The 25,608-nt window shown below is 42.7% G+C and overlaps 2 protein-coding genes across 6 annotated transcripts in view; one reads left to right on the plus strand and one right to left on the minus strand.

The window, feature by feature from the left end:
- vezt (vezatin, adherens junctions transmembrane protein) overlaps positions 1-13,224 on the minus strand; it is a 28,410-nt gene extending 15,186 nt beyond the window's left edge. For 2 of the 4 annotated variants that reach the window (XM_053688203.1, XM_053688202.1), the window contains exons 1-2: positions 13,082-13,224; positions 3,596-3,721 (exon numbers count right to left, since the gene is read on the minus strand). In XM_053688203.1, coding sequence (XP_053544178.1) covers positions 3,596-3,721; positions 13,082-13,117 — 162 coding nt within the window. In that variant the 5' untranslated portion in view covers positions 13,118-13,224. Of the gene's footprint in view, positions 1-3,595; positions 3,722-3,879; positions 4,274-13,081 lie in introns of those variants that run through there. The other 2 variants (XM_053688200.1, XM_053688201.1) reach the window with 2 other exon arrangements.
- Positions 8,703-25,608, plus strand: part of fgd6 (FYVE, RhoGEF and PH domain containing 6) — a 50,436-nt gene continuing 33,530 nt past the window's right edge. Inside the window, exons 1-2 of one of the 2 annotated variants that reach the window (XM_017494133.3) lie at positions 8,703-8,948; positions 18,736-20,656. In XM_017494133.3, the coding sequence (XP_017349622.1) occupies positions 18,738-20,656 (1,919 nt within the window). In that variant the 5' untranslated portion in view covers positions 8,703-8,948; positions 18,736-18,737. Of the gene's footprint in view, positions 8,949-13,338; positions 13,616-18,735; positions 20,657-25,608 lie in introns of those variants that run through there. The other variant, XM_017494132.3, reaches the window with a different exon arrangement.

Raw genomic sequence — 25,608 nt, forward strand, 5'->3', positions numbered from 1 at the left:
TTGGCATCGGTGGAAATATATATATATATATATATATATATATATATATATATATATAGTAAGTATTGGGCACGCCAACATGTTTTGATGTTCAGTAAATATATTTCCAGTCAGGCTATTCACATGAAATTTTCACCAGACTTTGGTATTAACTCAAGAAATCCGCACATATAAAGAAATCCAAACATTAAAGTCCATAAATGAAGTTGTGTGTAATAAAGTGGAATGACACGGGAAAAAAAGTCCTGAACACGCTAACTGAAATGTATTTAATACTTAGCGGAGAAGCCTTTGTTTGTAATGACGGCTTCAAGGCGCTTCCTGTATGGAGAAATGAATGGGCCGCGGTATTCAGGTGTGATTTTCAACCCGTTCTTCTAAACATATCGTCTTTAAATCTTGTTCACTTGGATTCGGGTCAGGTGACTGACTGGGCCGTTTTCAGTTAGTGGACATTTCAGTCTCGTAAAATGGCACTCACATTGACATCACCGACAACATTTTCACGCCAGCCAGACCTTTATGTTTACTTCCAAGTATAGACCACTGACACGTACATATACGCTTACACACTCAGTATGCACATAAGCACAACTAGACAGACTACTTATCACTTCCGGTTACGGAACTGATGCTGACCACGAGTCTTGTGTTCATTCCTTCACACGCTCCCGAGTGTATTTGGTAACACTGGATTAAACCTGCAAACAGCCCGCTTTGATCTTACTAACACAATAAGGTTCACTTAACTAAAGCTGTACACTTGCGTTTGTGTAGCATAAGAACTTTAAATCTGCTTAGTCTGAACTGACTGAATTCCTCATTTAAGCAGCTTTGTAAATCCTCAGCACTGCTGATCCATTTGTTGTGGCATGTTACGTTTGTCCTTGTGAATCCAAATTCCTACATTGCAACACTGGTTCATTTCGAAAGCATTTTTCAGGCATCAGTTACGCAGCCACTCAATTACAAAACACTATATAACAACATCACGTGATTTTCAGTTAAAGATGGCTGCCGACGAATGTGCAACTGTGTGGCGGTCTGGGAAAACCCAACCACTTTGTAAAATTTTGACATTTCATCCTATAGTGTCCGTCTTCCGCGTGCGTCCGAACCACAAGTAACATTCTAGCATTTCAAAGTCTGCGTACACAGAGAAGCGAAAAGTAAGAAACTGACGTTTAAAGATTTCAATCCGACTGCCGACATTTTGACCGCCGCTATCTGATTACTAACAGGATCGATTAGGCTTACGTCTTATAACTAGCATTATAACGCTTCGACAACCTGCCAAGTCTTCACCAAGGTTTCACTACGCATTCAAGTCCCTCCGGGGAAGTTCTGAATTGTTCCAACACAATCTTTTACAAGTTGGGAAGTCGTAATTGCAACGTCGGGCACGTTCGAGTCACTCTGGCCGGAGCGAGATGGCCGCGCACCTTCAAAAAAAAATACAGCAATGTTTGTTAACTCAACTTCTAGAAATCGAAGAACAAAGAATGGTTTGTTTTGCGCTCTGAACGTTTTTCATGTCAACTTTACCGTTACATATTATACAGTAATTGTACGATGCTATAGTATTTCGTGCAGACAATTAGCTTAATAGTAATAATAATAAACATCATAACCGAAATCAGCTTCTGAGACGAGTAAACATTCGATTTCAACTAATTTACCGTCAACCACGCACTACAGATATCACATCTGTTGATTCCGCCATGTTTTCTTACCGACACGTCCCCGGCTCGGAAACTTTACCTCTAGAGTTTCCCACTCGTAATTACCACGTTGTGGTGGTGTTCACGTGCGCTCAACTGTCCAATACAATCTTTCCGGCATGACTCGAGCGCACCATTAGACATCTTTAAGAACACCGCCTGTTTATACCACCGCGCTTGTTAAACTGGCTCCTTACCCGACACAATCTTTTGAACTAAAAAGTAAATAAAAACATCTCCGTATTGTTTCGATGAAATACACAGTGTTTACGGTTTGCTCAACCTATCTGAGGTATCAAAGTTGTTGATATAGACAGAAAAATCCAGATTTTTGGCGTTCCGGAGTTTGCAAGAATTCAGGTCGCGATAGCATTACACAGGGTTTTCCCAGACCACCAAGCAAATGTATTTAATCAGCCAACACCATGTTCAACAGCCATTAATTGAGCTTGACATTGATTATTCTTTTTACGTATACATTCACACGCACAATCAGGAGCACTGGTAAGATACGAATGTGTTTTTTTTTCCCCCAAAATTACATGATTATCATGAATACAAAATTTCTTGTGTAAACACTCCTAGAAACGATTCGTAGCCAGCTTGATAAATGAGGACTGATGTCTTGCGTGTGGCGATTCAGGGCAATGTAGTCAGGCAATGATAAAATTATACAGCTATAACCATTCATATTCAGTTAGCTACACTGATCTCGTAGTTTCGAGTCTAAAGATGAAAAATTCAGACTGCGTCTCGGCTTGTGTAAAGAGAAAACGCACGTTTTAATTTGGGTTTATTTTTTTTCCCCCTTTAAGCAGTCAAGTGCGTAGGCCTACGCAAACACGAGGTTATAAAGTCTTGCTTATTTCCGGCTCTTGCTTTACACTTACTCCAGTGAGTCCATGAACGGGGTGCCATCCGTGTCCCAGTTATATTACATTTACAAATAAAGTTAAAAGACGTAAATCATTTAAACCATAGGTAATGTGTGCTTCACGCCATCGTATGCTCATATTCAAGATAAATAACAAAACATGTATGTACAACATCCAGGAAACAGCATTTCGCTTGTGTCACCCTATTATAACTACAGTTTACCTTGATATATATATCTCCAGCCATTTTCTGTACTGTTTATCCTACACAGGGGCGCGAGGGAGCCTGGAGAATATCCCAGGGAACTCGGGGCACAAGTCGGGGGGGGGACACCCTGGATGGAGTGCCAACACATCGCAGGGCACAATCACACACATTCACACACTACGGACAATTCGGACATGCCAATCAGCCTACAATGGCTGTCCTTGGACTGGTGGAGGAAACCGGAGTACCTGGAGAAAACCTCCAAAGCACGGGGAGAACATGCAAACTCCATGTACACAGGGTGGAGGCAGGATTCAAACTCCCAACCCTGGAGGTGCGAGGCAAACGGTGAGATATATATATATATATATATATATATATATATATATATATATATATATATATATATATATATATATACATACACACACACATATACCACCTTGATATATATAATTATTGAAGTACTTCTTAATTTTTTTAAAAACAATTTAAAAAAATGATCAACATTCGATTTAAATGACCATGCTTGAAACATCCCTTTGAATGCGTCATCCATTACAAGTTCTTCACCTTCACTCAACTCAGTCACTTGAGAGATTATAGCCTAAAATGGGTCAAGATGTTTTTTTGAATAGTTAAAATGCATGTTTTCTTTGATTCACTGATGACAAGTTGAATTTGTTACCTCGGCTAACTCCTCTCCCAAACACAGTTATATGTTCATAATAAATCGTGCTCATGGTCTAGTGACGGCGTGACGGTAGTGTTACGTGGATATTGGCACTCACTCTGGGAGGGGGCAGGATGTCCTGGGCACCAGCACTCAGTTCCTCCTCCTGCTCCTGAGAGATGGGTGAACATGCCTCAAAATCAGTGTGTCCTAGATCCTGCAAATACTGGAACAGAGGAGAGTTCTATACACACACACACACACACACACACACACACACACACACACACACACAGAGAGAGAGGTCATGAATCAGATGTTCGTCACAGGAAACCACATGCCGTGCTATGTGTAAAGGGAAAAGCTCCAGCCACAGCATCCCTTCCTGTCCGCCACCCTTACCTCAACATCATCCCTCGCTTCTCTTCCAGCCCTTCCCCAACTCGCCATCATTTCACACAGGATATCAATCGACACTCGCACGTCCTATTCGCCCACCAGAGACGGAGAAATTACTCCGAACAGGCTCTGAATGCCCCGGTCCACACTTCCCCCCGAGTAGCAAATAGCGTCTTATCGCTTCTACATCCTGGTTCAAATTAAATCAATCAGACTAATCCCAAATGGTAAAAGCCTCTTTGCTAAGGCCACAAAGCACCGATGTACGGACATTGAAACTTTCATAATGTAGAGCGGAGGAGAAAATCCATAAGCTTTTGTATCTGGATGAGGACGAGTAGCTGAACTGGCCTGCGGGCGAAGACCTAATTTTCGGCGCATGGTTAGAATGAGGGGACAGAATTTGAGGAATTTGACAGTGCTGGCCTGTGTCGATAAGACACCACACACACACACACACACAGATGACAAGCTAGGCATACAGGACTTTAACCAGAGAAGCCCTACGTCGTTTGAGATGAAATTATTATTCATCATCTTTAATAGGAGCTGTTTCCCCTACAGTCTTCATAATTTTGGTGTCATTCTCAACTCTGTCACTCTGTACTTTGTCAGCAAGGTTATCGCTACACTCAAAACTACCCACTAGGCTTTCATGATACTTTTGGACAAAATATTGACTAACACTCATTCCTAAAACAAAGAAAATTTTTTAATTTTTTTTTAAATCAATCAAAATCGTCCACAATCGTCACTACAGCTCTTGTTCATTAGACTTACACATATACATACATACACACATACATATATATATATATATATATATATATATATATATATATATATATACATACATACACACACACACTTAAATGAGCATATGTTTGTCACTGATCGAACGCTCTTCCGGTCAGGGCGTGTGTAACTTTGAGAATACATTCTAACAATCTGAAAGAAATAAAAACAAAAACAAAAATGCAGACGAATAATCGGCAGCGAAAACCGATTTGCAGATAAATAGTCAAAATCAATATCGTCAACAAATTATACCAAGCATAGTAGAGCTGTACAAAACTAAAAATAACGGTTTATTACATGGAATGGGGGTTAGTGTCAGCATGTCATCAATCAGAATGCTCAGATCTTTATCTTTTTTGCACGCGAGAGACACTATGAAGCGCTAACCTGAATGCACGATGAGTCCTGGGCACATGGGCACTGGGGTTCACAGACACTGGGATATCCTCTCATGTTTAAGGTGATAAACACACCAGATGTGATTTTTTGGTTTGATTCATTTCGTTCACCATTTTGCTTAATTACATCTGGCTTATTTGAGTATTAAATGTAACATATTGACATCTAGAGGTGTTAAAAAACATGGCACCTTTTGCTTGACCCCACCCATTTTTTCAAGTCATCAAAAACACTGGAACATGTGACTGATAAGTGTTTCCTGCTGCCCAGGTGTGCCCTGTTAAATTGCTTGTTTAAAGAATGAATAGTTCTGAATGTCTGCTCTTGGTTTGAGCCCTAGGTTTCACCTGTGAAGACTGCAAAAGGTTAAACCAACATGAAGAGCAGAGAGCTGTCTATGGGAGAAAAGCGGGGAAATCCATCAGAGACATTGCACAAACTTTGGATCCTGGCCAAAACACCATGTACCACCTACCTAAACATTGTTGCAGACCAAGTACACCCCTACATGGCAACGGAATTCCCTAATGTCAGTGTCCTCTTTCAGCAGAATACTGCATCCTGCAACACTGCAAAAATTGTTCAGGGATGATTTGAGGAACATGACAAAGAACCCAAGGTGTTGACACGGCCTCCAATTTACCCAACTCTCAATCCGATCGAGCATCTGTGAGATGTGCTGGACAGACAAGTCCAATCTATGGAGACCCCACCTCACAACTTACAGGACTTCAAGGATCTGCTGCTAACGTCTTGGCGCCCGATACCACAGCACACCTTCAGAGGTCTTGTGTAGTCTGTGTTTTAATGTTATGGCTGATTGGTGAATATTCATAACCAGAGATCACAAACTTCATAGCATTTTCACAATGTTTAATCTTTAACCATGAGAGTCACATCCCCACCCTCTGCCAAAAGGTTAACCAGCTATTTGATCATCATTATTGAAGTTCCGGCTACACGGCTCCTTCCCTTCACCTTCATAATCGTGTTAAAATGAGATCTCGGATCACGTACTCTGCTGCCGACTCGCCTTTATACGCCAAGATTACTGCAGTTTTTCCTCATATGTATCAGATCCTACAGTCCAAAACTCAGCAGTTTACCCATGCTGCTTTACACCTACACTGTACTACAAAATCTTTACTCACCATAAAGGAACATTCAGTTCAAAACCCCCCTTCTTGTTTATAAACTAGATCTTCCTGTTAGATCTCGGATCTTCCTGTTCAGCTTTGCCTACTGTTTGTCCATCTTATCCTCTTGGTTTTAGGCTTTTTCTCTAGTGGAACAAAGAGTTTGGAGCTCCCACTACATGTTGAAGATTTGGATAAAAGGAATACCTCAGCAGGTTTTTAACCCGGCCTCTATTCACCACACTGTGATAAGAACTGGAACACTTCCTAGAAGGCCTGTGCCATATCATATCACCCATGATATACTGGTACAATCCCTCCCCATGATAAGAATGTGTCATCCCACAATATTGAGGATATCCGAGCAAAGTCCCAACCCTAGACGAGGACGAAGAATTAATTCCCCAAAAAATGAGCTTCCTCCGTAATATGGAAGTGGTTCGGGATACAGAAGATCAGATGCGACTCAAACGTGCGTGATTTGTAACGTGTGTCGAAAACTCGTATCAACAAAACGGTGGAAACACATCAAATTTGTTTCACCGCCTCAAGCAAAAAAAACTCAACAAAACACAGACGAGAACCTGCCAAAAAAGTAATGTAAGGAAGGGGATGGCCAAAAAGATAGCGTTGAATGTTACTATTTTCATATCACATTTTATATCGTTACTTCAAGAAATATTGTGATATATATATTATGATATATCGCCCAACCCTACCTCCTAGTACTCAAGCCCATCCTATCAGAAGCTCATCGGTTCAAAGCTCACTTATAATGGAATACGATTTTGGAATTTTGTCAGTAGGGGTGGACAAATGAGTAACCCGGTGTCCCTCGGAAAAGCAGATCTCGCGTCCTGGCTATCGGCTTTTTTCTTTTCATTAACTCGTATCTGTCTGGTGGACAAGTCGGTTCAACAACCCGAAAAATGATAAACAAAACTACTGCCTACTAACTTTGACTAAACAAAATGTTTTAATTGGTGCGTAGTTTATAATATCGTAGAATGATTTTCCGTCAAATAACTCTCCATCTTATGCGGCATACTTGTCCGTTCCTCGGAAAAGTGGGAAGTCGGAGCTCAAATTAGGTCATTTTTCCGACCTCCACACGTACGAGCTCCAAAGTGGGGAAGAAACATGGACGCCTCCGTGTTCGTCTTTAGTTAGCAACGAGCTAGCCAGCTAACGGTGATGAGTGAGGTATATCTTCCTCGTCAAAACTGCGAACTGTATAGTCAGGGTTATAGATTTAACGAGCGGATACGTATGTATGCTGACTGATCTAAAACAAATACGGTATAACTCGTCTAAAGGGAAAAAGTTGCTGTATTTACTGCTGATGCTGTGAGCAGCCATGTTGATTTGACGTCACTGGCTGAACTCGGAGTTGAAGAGAACGTCCAGTGTTCCCGAGTAGGAAGTCCGACTTGAAGTCAAGTCAGGAATTACAAGTTATGACTTTTAGTCAAATGCAGAATTACTAGACGCAGTCACCTCATGGTTTAACATCAGTACTGCTTATCCTACACAGGGCTGCAGGGAGCCTTGGGGGCACAAGACGGGGAAACCCTGGACGGGATGCCGGCATGCCCACACACCCATTCCATTCACACACTACAGACAATTTAAAGATGCCATGCATGTCTTTGGACTGGGGAAGGAAACCAGAGTACTGAAGACACCCCCGAAGCACGGGGAGAACATGTAGACTCATGTAGGTGGCGGGAATCGAACCCCAAAGATGCCAGCAAGACTGCAATAACGTTTACACGCAATGAACAAGGACTCTCAGAAGATCTCACAGCTCACATCTTTCTTGCTGACTTCTTGCGATACATTAAGAACTGTCTGCAGTCTGTATTTATGCACTAGCCAACTATACACTTTAGCCTAATCAGTTAGGCTCCTGAGTAAACAAAAACACAGGCCCTGCACTCTGACCCCAACCTCCTAACATGCTGGGATATGTGAAGAAAAAAAAAAAGAATTTCACTGTGCTGTAATGTATATGTGCCCAATAAAGACTCATTATCATCATCATCATCATCATCAAAAGATAAGGTATTAGACCAAGCACGTTAATATCCCGCGTTTTGCCTTGCAGCTAGAACTACAGTCCGATCTGTGCACCAATCAGAATCGAGCTTTGGTATAAAGAACGATATTATTTACCTACTACCAACCCAGAAGTCAAACACATTCTCCTAAAAGTATAACTGGGATTATGCTGATGAAGCTTCGCATCGCGTATAAATCATATGATCGTGATCGTTCGCTTAGTCGGCATTCGAGTTAATATTCCACTAGCGCTGCACAACATGCTATATTTAGATTATACTGCTACACACGATGACTTCAACTCGCCGTGCGACATATTTAAAGGTTGCGCAACTCTGTTCAAAGTGATTACGTCTGCTGGATCATGAGAACGCCGTGATTCACAGAAACACTCATCTGGGATGTCTGAGACGATCACAGCTCACAGTTGAACAGTCCGAGGCGTCGCTGCGACAAACGTTTCAGCTTTCTGCAAGATCGGTGTTAGAGAAGCCAACATCAGCAGCAGGAACAGTTGACACCTGACACTGTTGCGTTGCGGATTACGTTTCTCCAGCGGGAAGACCGTGCTGAAGGAGTTCATTGGATCAATTAACTTTTAACAGCCTGATGTATTGAATAGTGATGGCGATGGTTTGTGCAACGTGACACAGCTTTAAGCTGCATCCAGTAAGAGTGGTGAGTCTGATATACTATCTATGAACTAACGAAGAAAGAAGATAACGACAATCGCAGCTGGTTTTATTCCACCAATTTAGGAACGAAATATGCTGATTAGAGACGACGCAATACTACTTTTTCTCTTCTCAATACTACTGAAACACCGAGCGTCAGCCGATACCGATACCCATCTGATCTTTTTTTTTTTTTTTGTAACTACTAAGCTTTCGAATGGATTTTTAACTGAAGCACTTCACAGTTCAGCTCTCACACAAAACTCACTTCAATTGTAAATAGAATGAATTTTTCTTTTAAATAAATGTATTAAATGGAGTATTGCAAAATCAAACATTTTTGGCTGCAACCACCACAAAAGAAACTCGCTGAAATCTGTTCATTAAGCCTGATTTAACTATTTAACGTGTAAGTGGGAATTAAGTTGTAATGACAATAAGTGGTCTGCGAAATCAGATGTTTCCAAACAGGAAAAAGACACAACATGTACAGTGGCGCTTCAAAAAGTCTGTGAAAGTAGAATTTTCTATACGTCTGCATAAATATGAGCTAAAACATCATCAGATTTTCACACGAGTCCTAAACGCAGACAAAGAGAACCCGATTACACAAATGAGACGGAAATGTTATACTTGGTCATTAAATTTATTGAGGAAAAGGATCCAATATTACATTTCTGTGAGGGGCAAAAGTATGTGAAGCTCTAGGATTAGGAGTTCGTTTGAAGGTGAAATTAGACTCAGGTGTTTTCATGAAGTGGGATGACAATCAGGTGTGAGTGAGCGCCCTGGTTTATTTAAAGAACAGGAATCTATCAGAGTCTGATCTTCACAACATGTTTGTGGGTGTGTATCGTGGCACGAACGAAGGAGATTTCTGAGGACCTCAGAAAGAGTTGTTGATGCCCATCAGGCTGGAAAAGGTTACGAAATCATCTCTAAAGAGTTTCGACTCCGCCAATGCACAGTCAGACAGACTGTGTACAAATGGAAAAAATTCAATTCCATTGTTCCCCTCCCCAGGAGTGATCTAACAACAAAGACCAGTCCAAGAGCAAGACATGTAATAGTCCATGTGGTCACAAAGGAACCCAGGGTAACGTCTAAGCAACTACAGGCCTCTCACACATTGACTACTGTTAATGTTCATGACTCCACCATCAGGAGAACACTGAACATCAATGGTGTGCATGGCAGGGTTGCAAGGAGAGACACACCGCTCTCTAAAAAGAACATTGCTGCTCTTCTGCAGTTTGCTAAAGATCACCGGACAAGCCAGAAGTCTACTGGAACGATATTTTATGAATAGATGAGACCAAAATAGAACGGTTGCTTTAATGAGAAGCGTTATGTTTGGAGAAAGTAAAACACTGCATTCCGCCGTTAAGAACCTTATCCCATCTGTGAAACATGGTGGTGGTAGTATCATGGTTTGCGTCTGTTTTGCAGCATCTGGGACAGAACGACTCGACATCACTGATGGAACAATGAATTCTGAAGTATATCAGCGATTTCTAAAGGAAAATGTCAGGACATCTGTCCATAAACTGAATATCAAGAGAAAGTGGGTCATGCAGCAAAGCAACGACCCTAAACACACACAAAAGCACGGTTAACGTAGAATAAAGTTCATGTTTTGGAACGGACAAGTCAAAGTCCTGACCTTAATCTAATAGAAATGTTGTGGAAGGACCTGAAGCAAGCAGTTCATGTGAAGACACCCAACAACATCCCAGAGTCGAAGCTGTTCTGTACGGAGGAACGGACTCCAAGCCGGTGTGCAGGACTGATCAACACTTACCAGACATGTTTTAACTGCAGTTATTGCTGCACAAGGGGGTCACACCAGATACTGAAAGCAACGGTTCACATACTTTTGCCCCTCGCAGATATGTAATACTGGATCATTTTCCTCAATAAATAAACAACAGAGTATAATACGTTTGTCTAATTTATTTAATCGGGTTCTCTTTATCTACGTTTAGGACTCGTGTGAAAATCTGAGGATGTTTTAGGTCATATTTATGCAGAAATATATCGTCTGAAGGGTTCTCAAACATTCAAGGACCACTGTGGATGATGTGTACTTTTTACAGTGTTGAGGAAAACCTACTTGTTAAATTGACTTTTTTTACTTCAGTTTTTTTTTTTTTTAGTTCTTCAGTCCATAAACGCTGATTATAATCAAATCCTAGTAACTATCTTTAGCTCAATTTATCAAAATCCTGTGGTCAATTGTGTTTAATCAATTAAGGACAGGCAAAAAATATATATAAATAAATTAATTAAAAACATTATTTAAATCTGATTAATCTGCAGCTGTAACGGAGAGAGCATTTACATTTGTATTGCTGTTTCCTGTTGAGGCGACTGACGACCCGAGCTCCTCACAGCTACATGCGATACCCTGCGATACTTGTCATTTTTGCATATTTCTATAACTAGGGCTAGCAGTCTTAAAACGTCCCCACTGCTCCTGTCACCTTTTTAGTGTTGAATTAGACAAACTCATTAAAGCTAAACGAGGGTGTTATAGCTATGTTTAAAGTTGTAATGTCAAATGGTTAACGAGCACGACGTGTCCGTTATTAATACGTGAAATTTGCTAAAATCGGTGACGGATTATGGAAACCCGTTTCCGCCAAGAGGAAAAAAAAAAAATGTTTAAAAAGGTCATTGTGATTTTATATATCGCTTACTCTTGTCTTTATTTCTCGCCATTACAGGCTCACAATTCCGACTTAACTTTTTTCCACTTGACGCAGTACCTGAAATGTGACTGGCTTTAGGTAAGGAACGAGCGCTACATTTACATTCATTCATTTAGCAGACGCTTTTATCCAAAGCGACTTACAAATGAGGAAATACACGCAACGCGATATATCGGTAGAGCACTACGGTGGTATCTTCCTGTGTATAGCCTGTATACAGAGAACGATCGAAGCTTTACCTGTGCGCTCTCTGTGACTCACTACACGTCAGGCGGACGTCTAAATCGCCGGTGATGAAGTCCGAATTCGGAGATATAAAAGTTGCAATTACCGTTTCGATTTTTTCTCTCTCTCTGTGGCAGAAACGGGCTTCCATAGCCCTTTCCAAACCGTGGCGGTACAAGAGGAATAAATCACATGTCAGAGAAAATGAATAAATAAATAAACAAATAAATAACGCAATCCTTCTTCTGCATCACACCACTCCGTCGTGGATTATGTCCCTCAGCGGTGGAATGAATTTCCGACCTCAATCCAGACGGAAGAATCCGTCAGTACTGTACACTACAGCACGGCTAAAGACCCACCTCTTCTGTGAACACTTCACTAACCCCTAAACTGTCCCCTGGTCCCCCTTTTAAATCTGCACTTCCACTTCTACTCTGTACTTGTATTGTTCTCTGCTTGAATTTCCGCGTTCGATGTATTTTCCTGCAACAGCACACCCCGATGTGTTTTATTCCTGATGTAAGCGCTTTCAAAAAAAAAAAGAGCTTATAAATCTTGCACGGTAGCATTACTTATATTGTTCTCCGCTTGATATATCGCTTTGCGTGTATTTCCTCATTTGTAAGTCGCTTTGGATAAAAGCATCTGCTAAAGGAATGAATGTAAATGTTTACCATGTGACACACTGTATCAGTATCGCAATACTACTGACTCATATCACGGTATAACAGTTACCTAATGATATATCGGCTTGGTAACATGAGGAGATCCTGGATGTGATCCTGAGCTGAATCTGTGTCACGTGACCTAACGCATCTCATCTACTGATTTAATGAGTCTTTCATGAGATTAAAATGGGCGTGTGTGTGATAGAGTAAGGAAACACTAAAAACGTGTCATTCAAGAGACACACTGGGGGAAATCTACAGATGATCCGTCTCCATGGAGATCATTAGTGATCGGTATTCGGTCTCCATGGAGATCAGTAGTGATTAGTATTTCTTGTAGCAATCCCCTCTGCTTGGACTCCACGGAGTCGCCCATCCACGCCACGTCTGATCACCGTGTGTCCGGTATATCAGACAGAGCACCGCCCCACTCACAGCGTCAACTCGCACTTTAAAAAAAAACAAACCTCCCCGAGAGCACAACAACTAGATCACCAGTAAACAATAAACAAACGAGTCCGAACACTCACCTCGAACACGACCTCTTCGTCTAAATCCTCAGTCATAGCTCTCCGCCATAAGCCTCCAACTCCGAGCGCGCATGCTGGGATTGTAGTCGATACGAATTAACGGCCTGACTTGACTTGTGGACGAACTGCGCAAAGCCGACTGATACGTGCACACTACATTTCCCATGATGCTTCACTGACCGAGATATGACGAGTAAAAAAAAAAAAACCCCAACAAAACAGCACACACACAAACAGACAGCTCCAGCGCGCCCCTAGCGGCTGACTGTAAAATCTCCACGCGTTCAAAATGTGTCGTTGTGTGAGTGGGGGCTGGACACTGAATGGAGCCGAAGTGATTTCTCAACAAAAAAAAAGTTAGTTACCGGCCACATGGCGCTTTCTTAGGTAGTGTGTTTTCTTCCTTTCTTTTGTTTAACCTTTGTTATGGCGTTACAATGGGGTCTCGCATGGATAAACCACGACATTTGAAGGATTTTCCCTTAAAAAGCAGCTCATTCATGGAGCCGAAGGAGTGAAGGATCATGAGTACAGGTCAGTTTCCTGAGAACATTTAGGGAAAATATTCACACACAACATATATAAATATATATTCAAACAGGAACATTGTTTTTATTTTGACAGTTGTGTGTGTTTTTATTTCCAGTAAGCGTGCTCGGAAGCTCCTCATTCGCTTTAACTCAAAACTCTTATGATGATGTTTTGGAGATAACTCAACCTAGACTTATTGTTATTCTTATTCTTATATAGTGTGTGTATATATAAGAACAGAACTTTCATGGATGCTGGAAAATCAGTGCACAGTAATGAGTAATAAAGGATAAAAACGGGTACGGTTTAGAAGTTTCTTACATTCCTAATGTAATGTAGAATGTTAGCTTGCTTTAAAACAGGGATTACTTTGGAAGGAGACTCTTTGTTTCAGGATTTTCTTGAGTTTTCTTTCTCCACACTAATCCCAGCCTGTGCATTCACTTGATGTAAAAGCAGCAGGAGTCAGAAGGAGTCTCATGATAATTTTCCATAGCCAAAAAGTTTGGCCATCTCAGCACATCCGCCTGATGACTACACACACAAACACACACACACTGAGACTCAGACTCAGGATTTAGTACACACACACACACACACACTCAGACTGAAGACCCCAGATTGCAGGTCCTCACCCCGTTTGCGTCCTCTTTAACACATTTTTTCAGTTCAGCAACTTTTAAGTTGAGATTCCGTCCGGATCAGGAATTTCGTCCGTGGAAATGAGTGCGGAATCCTTTTCCCAAACACCCCCCTCGCCTGCCTAAATCTAAAACGACAGACCCAAGTGGCCGACTTGCTCTTCCTTACGTTCGTCTTGGATCGCTTCCCGTCCTCAATGGAGCATAAACATGCAGAGCCAATAAACGCCGGAAATGAATCTAGTTTGTGCGTTTCATTCACTGTCCTCAAGTCAAGTCAAGTGGCTTTTTATTGTCATTTCAACCAGCTGGTAGAGTACACAGTGCAACGTAACGAAACGACGTTCCTCCAGGACCACGGTGCTACATAAAACAACACACTGACCACATGAGACGACAGGACTAAATAAGACCTACACGTTTTTACATAAAGTGCACGTGTAAACGTGTGTTAACGACACGGGACGGTACAGTAACTACTAAAACGGGACAACGGGCACAGAAAGTGACAGTGTAGCACCGACCAGTACACAGTTTTAGTGTGGAAGTGTCTGATATAACGGGTAGTGCACAAGAATAACCTCCCCGACTGTAGAGAGGACACTCGGTGTCCAGGACTTGAACCGTCCTGTCAATATCTCGTCTTTGACTCGAGTTTCACTACACTGAATTCTCTCACGTGTGCTTATCGTTATCGTTTCTTTTACAATATGTAGTATGGCAGTACAAGTCGAAAGTTATCTTGTAGTGAGAGATCTTCAACGTCCAGTGTTCGCTTCTGGAGCTAACGAGCAACGGGAGTCTGTCGCCCAAAACCTTTTCCGTAAACCTCGTGCTCATGTCTTCGCCTACTTCAAGTCACGTCCTTAAGCTACGCAAGCTCATTTTAACCTGAATTCGTTTCTTTAAAAAGTGGAGTAATGAGTGTTAAAAATAAATAAATAAATGAAGTGGTTCAGGTTGTCCAAGATGGCTGCCTCCATAACATAACATACCCTGCTGAAGAAGGGGGGAAAAAAATCAATCATAGAATTTGTAATGGTTATAATGGGAATTATATTGGTTTTAATGGAAACTGTAATGGTCCCAGGGCGCACAGTGGCTTAGTGGTTAGTACGTTCACCTCACACCTCCATGGTCGGGGGTTCGAGTCCCACCGTGGCCATGTGCGTGCGGAGTTTGCATGTTCTCCCGGGTTCTACCCTGCATGGTAGGCTGAATGGTGTGTCCAAAGTGTCCGGAGTGTACGAATGGGTGTGTGATTGTGCCCTGCGATGGACTGGCACCCTGTCCAGGTTTCCCCGTGACCCTAAAAAGGATAAGCGGTATAGAAGATGGATGGATGTAATGGTTCCTACTGGAATTTGTTCTCTACTATTCAACCGGTAGCTCAGTGGATAAGACACTGGATTACTGATTGAAAGGTTGTGAGTTCTAATGGATTCCACCAAGCTGCCCTTAACCATCAACCCTTCATTTATATAAATGAGATGCATGTAAGTTGCCTTCTATTGGTGGTGTGTTACGTCTAGTGGATATCATTAAAGCCCAATAATGGTAATGGTTTTAATGGTTACGAGCTGATAGTTTGTAATGGTATTTGTAGTGGAATCCATTGGAATGTCTGTATATTGTTTTGTTTCCCCAGCAGAGAGTGTAGTCTACAGTTTGTTTACTGTTTACAGGAAGTCAAACTGTGCCCTTCACTACAAGTGGTCGGTGTGTAACATCACTGAAGGATAACGTATGATGCGGACAGTTACAGAAAAGACTTTGGGTGAGATATTATATTGAGTACTGACACTCACCGACACGTAACATGTCGGACTGTGCGCTTGATTCGATCCGAGAGTGAAACTTAGACTTGACTCGAGATGTGAATCGACTCCGCGACGGCCGTAAGGGCTGGTGTAAGCGAGAGTCGTCGTATGTCTGGAATGTGGTTGTTCAAGATTGAAAGATTTTATTTGCCTCACAAACATTTCTAAACAGTATCTAACTTGCAGTGAAATGAATTTTCCCCAGGAAATATTATTTCCCCATCTTCTCACAAAATCTGCCGTGGAATCTGATTATTAGCTGTTGAATCAAGGGAGTCAGGACCGGTTAATCCCCCATCTATATTCCATGGAGCTGAGCTTTTTAATATATATATATATATAAACAGTCGACATTACCTGACAGACATTACCCTGGTCAGGGTCACACCAGGAAGGAATACACCCTGGAAGTGATGCCAGTCCACTGCAGAGCACAATACACACACACATTCACACACGGGGTCAATCGGACATGGTGAGAACGTGCGGAAATCCACTTAAACGGTAACACGAGCTCATGATCGAGCTAGGAACACTGGAGCCCCGAGGCAGCGATGCTACTCACTACACCAGTCTTCCCATCACGCACGTTCACTAAGACCGTCCCAACAGGATTTTGCGATCGCAGAACCGAGCGCAAAACCCGAGCACATTCGGAGAAGCTTACAATTTTTCAAAACCGGCGCAGATCTTTTGACCATTCGGGTCAAGACGCGTCATCACGACGAGCATTCGGCCAACGCCCTCCTCTTTTTTTTTTTTTACAGCTAAACGGTCTCATTTACCAACAAACATCACGGTGAAAGCCCGTGCAGAACCGTTGCGATTTCACCAAGTCTGTAATAAATAAATAAATTTTAAAAAAGCACAAAAAACTTCACAAGTCGCATCGAACGTTTTGGGGGAAAAGCCGCGGCGATGTCGAGCATTTTCGGCCGCGACGATCACAAATCCTGTAAGGACTGATAAGATCGGTTCTATCCCTCAGTGCTCACGCTTACTTTGTTAGGAATTGTCTCGAAGCCTTTTCTTTATTGTACGCGGCGCGCTCCGAGCAGCTCTTTACACTCGCGCGGCAGAAACGTGCAAGCTCTCGGACCGTTTCTAAATTTAGCCGTTTTAATTCCAAACACGTAAACAGCGGAAACCTTCTGGGTAGTAAAATTACAGTTCAGCTGAGTGCAGTAATGACTGTGTTCTTCACACCGCTGTACCTTCCTGGATTCCAGATTACACTTTATCTAGCTCGTTCGGTATCACACGCACCACTGAGGTTCAGTTGCGTGCCCAGATACACACACAAAAAAAAAAAAAAAAAAAAATCCCAGCAGATTCCTTAACAGAAGATTGTTGAGATATGACAAACTGCACAGAGCTCGAGCGATTCTTGTGGTGTGATACTTTCACGTTAATCCGGCTGTACAGGATTTTGCTGCGTTTATTATTATTATTATTATTGTGATTGTCTTACACGGTGTTGGTAAGTGAGACCTTTTAGCTGTTCGAGGCACGTGAATCGAAGGGGGCCTTTACTGAATACGCGTCGTGATGACGTCACATGGCCCACATCGGCAGTAATTTTGAGAATACCCCAACGAATACCGTAGAGCTCCCTCCATTTCGTGTTCATTTTTGCGGTCGCAAAAGCGCCCCGATTAACCCGGGCATTTTGTGTTATACTTTAATAGATTGACTATTAAGGATTCACCGACCCGATTCTGAGTATTCAGTACTGTCTGTGATTGGGAATGCTGGAACGGCATTGAATGAGTACCTTTTTTTATGCATGGCTGGAAAGCATTCGACGTGACTTGGCAACATCATACATCAAAAAAAAAAAGGGTCCCAGGGAATGTAGTGCAAAATATCACATTAAGAGCCGCAGTGGATTAATACGCGCAGAGCCGTGTGTGCGGTGGGGTTCTTAGACGTTGCCATTTTTAATCACGCTGTCTGCTACACGTAGCACCAGACTAACGGATGTGTAAGTAGGGCATGGCTATGTGCTGGTTGGTTCTCTGTCTCGTCTGTTCTGGGCTCATTCAAAGCACGACAAGACACGAACGAATCACTTTCCGTGATCACGCAAAGGTGAGAATCGTCCCGCGGTACCTGCCGGTTCGACCTGCGTCCTCTCTGTCCACGCCGCCACTGCAGCAGTATTTGTTCCGTACTGTGCTGGACTGTACTCCTTTCACTGTTCATCTCTTCATATTCCCGGTTCTTTCGCTTGGTAAACATTGTACCAACAGACCTCGTGTATGACTTTTGTGCAGAGCAAAAACACAGCACCGAGGTGCTTTGCGACACGTGAACCCATTGGAGCGTGTTAAAAAGCAAAGAACAAGTTTTCTTTTAAAGAAAGTAGGCGATTTGTGAGATCAACAGCCCACTGAGGCTTACGTGTGCGCTGGGCAGCCGTGATTTGAAAAACTGGTAATCATAAGTAATCTGCTTGTCCCGAGAGCCCGGGCTAGAGGTTTGTCCATCCGTATGATTGACGGCGCTCTGTACGAGACTCGCAGTCTGCCACGCCACTCAAGCAGAACTACACATGACGGTACACGCAAGAGGGGAAGCGGGATTTTTTTTTAAATAAAGTTGTCTCTCGTGCCATGTTCGTGACATGTACTAACTCTCTCCCATGTGCGTACGTTTATAGGTATGAAGAAGCCGCCGGTCGCCCCCAAACCCAGACTGTTGGCATCTCAGAAGCCAGCCCCGCCTCCAATCGCACCTAAACCGGAGATCCTTCTTCCCTCTCCATCTCCGTCTGCGCCAAAACGGGGGAAGCCTGCTCTAGCCCCTAAACCATGCCTGGACAAAATCAGCCCCAAAGCTGTGCAGTCATCCCTCTCTATCGGCACCGGCAAATCTGAGGGCGTCCCCGCGTCCAAAAACGGGGGCCTCTCGCATTACATCATACCGCCCAAGTCACACCATATGGGCAACTGCAAAACGAGGGGATCTGAGGAGACGATCGAAACAACCGAATATGACGTAGAAAAAAAGCGAGGCAGTCCAGTAGAAGAGCCCGGCCGCAACAGCGCAAAGGACCGAGTGACTTTACTCACACAAGATGTGCAAAACCACATTCCCGCACACTCCCCAAACACTCTTCCAGATGCAAAGGACGATGCACATGCAGCTGTGCTCGTCAAGGATCACATACACACACAACCAGAGTTGCACACCGCAACAGATGAAACTTTCCTGAAACGAGAACAACTTCCCGAGCAGACTTCACACTCGCACTGTTTAACCACTGCTGACACACATACCAATGTTTCTGTGCCTTCACCCCCTAGTAAGCCACTTCCTGTGCCTCAGCCTCGCCGTCCACGAAGAAATGTGCTTCTCCGGCAGAAGGTGGCGGTGGAGTATCCAGCCGAAACGGAGACACGCCCCCCCGCGACCCTTCAAACACAGGTGACGCACTCAGAGGACCGACATTCTTCACCGGAAGTTCCAGAGGACGCTTCATCATCCAGCAGTTCTCTTGCGAACACTTCTCCAGACTCGCATACAGGCTCCGCCCACATTACAGACCCCACCCACAACAGAGACTCTACCTGTAATACACACAACGGTGGTAGTGTGACCCACCCAGAGACCGCCTGCTATTCCGAACCAGCCACTAGTGAAACATCCGTTTCCATAGAGGAGGAGGAGCAACAGCCACCAGCCCCGCCCCCTCGACAAAAGTCCCTCCTACAAAACGACAATCACGGTTACAAAACCTCATCTTCCCTGGATAATCTGCTTCTTACGGAGCATGCAGACTCTGAGAGATTTGATGAGAAGCTTGACGAGGAAGAGGAGGAGGACGACGAAGATGAAGACGGCGCATACGGCGATTTTGCTCGTTGTCCATTCACCAGGAGTTTACCCAAACAAATTCGACTCAACCGCAGCCCTCGGGCGGCACCTGTAACCAAGACGTCTTCGGCCGAGGAGAGCTCGCCGAAGATCGTTCCCAAGAAGCCGCAGAGACACAGTCTACCTGCATCTGCACTGTCGAGGAAGCAGAACACGTCACCGCAAACACCCGCTCCAGCCCCGGCCCCTGTTTTCGGAGCCCTTCCCGCCCCTCCCAACGAGAAACCCTCCTCATGGCGCATCACTTTCTCAGGAATCCCTCTTTTTGGTAAGCAGCTATCTCAAAGTGCTAACCAATCGCAAACCAGCGATGGAAAGAGGCTGGGGTCAGTGCTGGTCAAGCAGAGAGCGAGGTCGTTCTCCTCGGCCGATCTCCTTCGTGTGGACTCGGGCGTCGGTGTACAGAAACACCGCAGCCTGAAGAAACTTCTCGAAGTGCGCGTCAAGCTGTTTCCGAAGCTGATGCGTGGTGGCACGTCTCTGGACTCCGCTAGCACGGGTACAGAGTGTGACGCGCACATTGAGGACACGCCCACCGGTGAGGAGGTCGCTCAGCATGACGGAGAAGGTGATTGCGGAGTAGAATATGAAAATGTTCCCCTCTATGAGGAGATCCCCGAGTACATGAACCTGCCCTGGGTCTACTCCACTCAGAATACGGATAGCGGAGTGTATGAAGCGCAGGAACCGTATGAATCGAGCAGGTAAGAGGCCTTACGTGATTGGTTTGGAAGATCGGCTTCTCCCAATTCAGAGGTGTCTAGTCAGATTAAGTATTTTTCTAAAAACCTGATCGATCTTTTTCTTTTTTTTTCTTCTTTATATTTCTGTTCAAGCCTAGCAGGTTTTTTTTTTTTTTTTTTTTTTAATCCCTTGTGTGTTTTTATGTTTTTCACAAACAAACAAAACCCTTATTTATGCACACTATGTTGTCATAACACTTGTGATTTCCATACGTCGTACTTTCCAAGTAAAAAAAAAATAAAAATAAATAGTGGGTAGGTTGGGCGTCTACGTCTATATAAACTAATATTCCGAAGCCCAGACTCTCCTGATGACCAAACAAACCAGTGACGTCAATATATCTGGATCCATCTGAAGGAAGAGTCAACTCCCATGAATCAAAGGGTGGCATGATTCAATTGATTTCAACTTTGTATAGTGCTTAGACAAAAGACGCAGGAACAAGGGAGGACTGCCCGAGATAACATGAGGCAGAAATCTCGAGAGGAACCAGACTATTCATAAACAGCCGGAGATGTTAGCAACACTATTTGACATAGATGGTTAGCCTCCTGAGTACTAATTAGGAAGTCCGATAGCTGGAGGACTCGTTATTCACCTTTTGACCAAAGCAGATGCGTCGGCTCATAAAAGACCAAAAGTTCACTCAGGAACCCAGAAATGCTACTCCTTGCTTACTGACGATGAATGAATGAATGAAGGAAATGACTTGCAATATGATACACTGTGTATGTAATGAAAAAAGATTCCTATTTAATACAATTATTATGAAAGCTCTGTGCTGCCAGGCATGAAGTAAAAAAAAAAAAATCTCATCAATATCTCATTATATAGAGAAAAGATCATGTTGTTAGGAGAAATCCATCGTGTTATTTTGAGAAAAGCATCACGGTATTACGAGAAAAACAAACCCGTCATGTTATTTTGCCAGATATCGCTTTACTAGGAGGAAATAGAATGTGATTTATGAGAAAAAGCGTCACGTGATGACCGTACCATTAACCGTGACATTAAAATTAGACCAGTTGTGGTCTAAGCCAAGCATGAAGTGAACGTTCACCCGTTCTCAAACTTCACCTATGAAACGGTAAGCAGGCGATATCGTAAAAATGTATCTCATACAGGATATTTCCTGTAATAACGCGACATTTAATCCGAGCATGGGGATCTTTAAAGAAATAATGACGCAATGTTTTTCTGGCCAACAGTATAATCATTTTTTCATGTATTAATGATTTTTTTTTATGTTATTTTATTTATACAGTGCTTTTGTAAATTATACTAGAACACATAACGGCACATAAATACTGACCCAATGACTATTATATCAGATTGGATCATTCAGGAGACGGTGTTCGGGTATGTAATCATTAGAGTTCAAAGGATCTCGAAGCCTTTTGTGTTGTTCTAAAGCCGAATCTCCGATCGAACACGGTTGTGTAGTATTTCACATTGCAGAAATGAGCTGGTCCTGAGTGGGTGTGTACAAGCTTACCACGGGTGACTCCCAAAATCCCGAACTCTCTATGTGGTTAGATGAACTCTTTGATATTTCACGAATGCAGGCTCTAAATAAGTTTGAACCGGACATATTTTTTGAACATGCGCCATGGAAGCCGGTCCCGGAATGGCATTTCCTGAACGAATTAGCCTTACGTTTCCAGCTTAGATGAAATGTTTAGCTCTCGTACAGTATATCTGACACTGTGTAAGCAAGCAGCTTTACCCTCAGTAACCTGCTGAGCCCAAACCACTACAAAAGCGAAACTGCCATCGGTTTGTTTATTACAGAAGGCCGAGAGCTGAAACGGCGACTTTTAATGGTCCACTCTTGGAGATCAGGCTGACTCGCTTTCCTGTGGGTTATTTTCAGTGGCCAGAGCAGGAAATATCTGGAGAGGAGAGAGGGCAGAGCTTCTGGAAAATAATCTCTCTCGCTCTCTCTCTCTCTCTCTCGCCATCATGTTTTCTCTCGTTTCCGTTATCAATACAATAGTCACGTCACGAATCCTGACGATTTGAATTCAAGCTCAACTGGTCAGTGTTGCAGAGTTGCATGGCCTGTATTTGCATACCGAAACACGATTGGCTCTTAAATTTTATGACGCAACAACCTCTCCTCTGTTCCGTACTGTGTTCAATGCTAACTCGGATTTTCCAGCGAGCTATCTAATTTTTTTTTTTTTTTTTTTTTTTTTTTTTTTTTAAGCATTACCTGTTTTAGCAGAGAGCAAAAAAAAAACACACACACAGCTGATGACCATTTTCATTTGGATTCCATTTGAACGCTCGTTTATACGAACGCCGTGAGTGTGTGTTTTTAAATCTCGCACGTTTTCGCGTCTGAGCTTAACAAAGAGAAAATGATCTACATTTTGTACTTGCGGTCTGAGAGGGTCGGTTTGTTATTATTCAAGCGGCTGGTCTTTAGGTAATGCAAGTCAGGCATCGTCGGGTAATTTCATTTGAGTGCGTGTGTGTGTGTGTGTGTCTTGTTTTACGCTCAAAAGCTCATTCTGAAGGAAATGTTCGTTACATATTGACGGGGATTTTAGTTGCGTTTTGCATCTTGTATGGCAGTTAAATATACTAGATTTACTGTATTTGAACTCTGTGTGTGTGTGTGTGTGTGTGTGTGTTGTCTCTCTGGCGTCCCTTTACAGGCTGAGTTTATATAAGCTGCCCGAGGCAGTAAACAAGAGGAGCTCTGTCTGCCTGCAGCGGGAGACAGAACGAGAGAAAGCGAGGGGGAGTGAGGGAAAGAAAAGGGGAGAGGGAGAGAAGGGGTAGAGAGGTGTAAAAGGAGAATAGGGAGAGACCGGGTTGGTGTGAGTGTGAGAAATCAGTCCTTCAACCCTTTAAAAACGGACCGCTCATTCTAATCCGATAACACCCACACACACAAACAAAAAAAAAAAACCAAAAAAATTCACAACATGGCCGTGTGAGTTTGAAATCGGAATATATTCTCAAATAAAGCGTCAGCACTGATGAGTTTTCAGACAGGGTTTGTATTCTGGACGCGTGTTTCTAACACAGCACTAATACTCGATTCCGTTATCGAGAGCGAGCGTTTTATTTCTCTTAGGCGATGCTTTCGCGTGTGTGTGTGTGTGTGTGTGTGTGTGTGTTAGGCATTAGGGGTGTATTGTATCACATGGCGTTTTCATGATAAGCGATATGTATAAGAATAATTAAGTTTAAAAGTGTAACACTAAGAAGAATTCACTTGTTAGCCTTTAATTGGTTAATTTTGTCCTTTGGCTGTGGTTGAAATGAAATTCAGAGTACGTTGAAACTTCATAGTCTGGTAGCAGCTCGTCGGTTTAGCCCGGAGTGTCTGTGGGGATTTTATTTTCTGTTCTTGATTTTAGGATCGATTGTAGGTTTTCTTTCTTTTGTTTTCATATCATAGTTTATTATTGTATATTAATCCTACTTATTCTATTCACTGTGTTTATCATGTGGATGTCTAACCTTCTACTGCTGCTGAAGGATGCTGTACGGTAATGCTTGAGGCAGCACTGCGGTGCCGTATAGCCTGTATTTACATATTGGAATTGCAGAAGATCCTGTATTTAGGGGGTGTTCACACCGGGCACGGTTGCTGCGGTCCGAATATCGAGCGCCGCTGTCCCTCAAAAGACCACCTAGTGACCGGTGTTGCCAGATCCTCAGGTTTCACGCTCCTTTTGAACCGTCCACTGGCAGCCCGTCCATAAGGAGCCCCACAATTTATTTACCTTTTAAAAAAATCTTCATAAACTCCTCTTTCACAACTCCGTTAAATACTATCGATCTCTTTTGAGTGAATTACAGATTAAAAACAATCGCTACTGGACGAATATAAGCTGATATTCCATTTGTTTTTACTCACATTTTTTTTACTAGATGTCGCGCAGTCGCGGGGCGGAGCACTCGCTGCCCCGTCCCGCTTCCGTAGAGTAATCATCGCACCTCATCATAAAAAACCAAAACAAAACGAGCACTAATAGACGGGGAAGGTATACGCTCTGCTTTTCATAGGAGGAGCAGTGTACGAGGCAGTTAATGACAGGGTTGCCAGATTGAGCATGTTTAAAATGACTCTACAGGCACCAAGATCTTGTTTTATAGCAAATATTTGGCATGATATATATATATATATATATATATATATATATATATATATATATATATATATATATATATATATATATATATATATATATATATATATATAATAAACTGTCACTAAAAAGCAAAGTCTAAGTGCAGACGGTGTGTCTGTGATGTACGGAACTGTTTCCATGATTGGGAGAGGGAAAAGGGGGATTTATGGATTGTTTAATGTCTGTACATTAGAAATATGTGAGAAACAAGTATTTCACATGCCGGGGAAGTCTCCGAGAAAGAAAACGTCACTCTCTTTCAATTCCCAAAATGTTCTGGGTTGGTGTCAGGTTAATATTACCTCAGAAACAAGCTACTAGACTGGATGACTGGATGGTGTCGACTCAACCGCACGTTACAGGGGTGCTCTAAGCGTGCAGTAGATATTAATATCAAGTACGATAGCCTCTCGACTTAACCTTGTCTCAGGCTTTGAGATTCATTTTTGCCTGCCTCACCAAAAACTATAGTCACCAGCCACTGCTGGTCCAGTCGCTGCCGATAGACATAACAGGTTGATTTTATTTTCTTCCTTTGTCTTCGTTTTGAATCGGTCTGGGCGATATGACGGTTATGATATCGATATGGTCACAACGCACTTTTCTGAGAGATTTTCTGGGTATTGTGATATCTCGTCATTTTATGAATGCAAAAGAACTGGAAGCAGCTGATTTGACGTTAAAATATTCTCCTTTTCAGTTAATAAATAAATAAATGTAAACAGTATATAGACATTTTGTAGACGTTATATATAAAACAT

The sequence above is a fragment of the Ictalurus punctatus genome, chromosome 19 (genome assembly GCF_001660625.3).
Source record: "Ictalurus punctatus breed USDA103 chromosome 19, Coco_2.0, whole genome shotgun sequence".
NCBI lineage: Eukaryota > Metazoa > Chordata > Actinopteri > Siluriformes > Ictaluridae > Ictalurus > Ictalurus punctatus.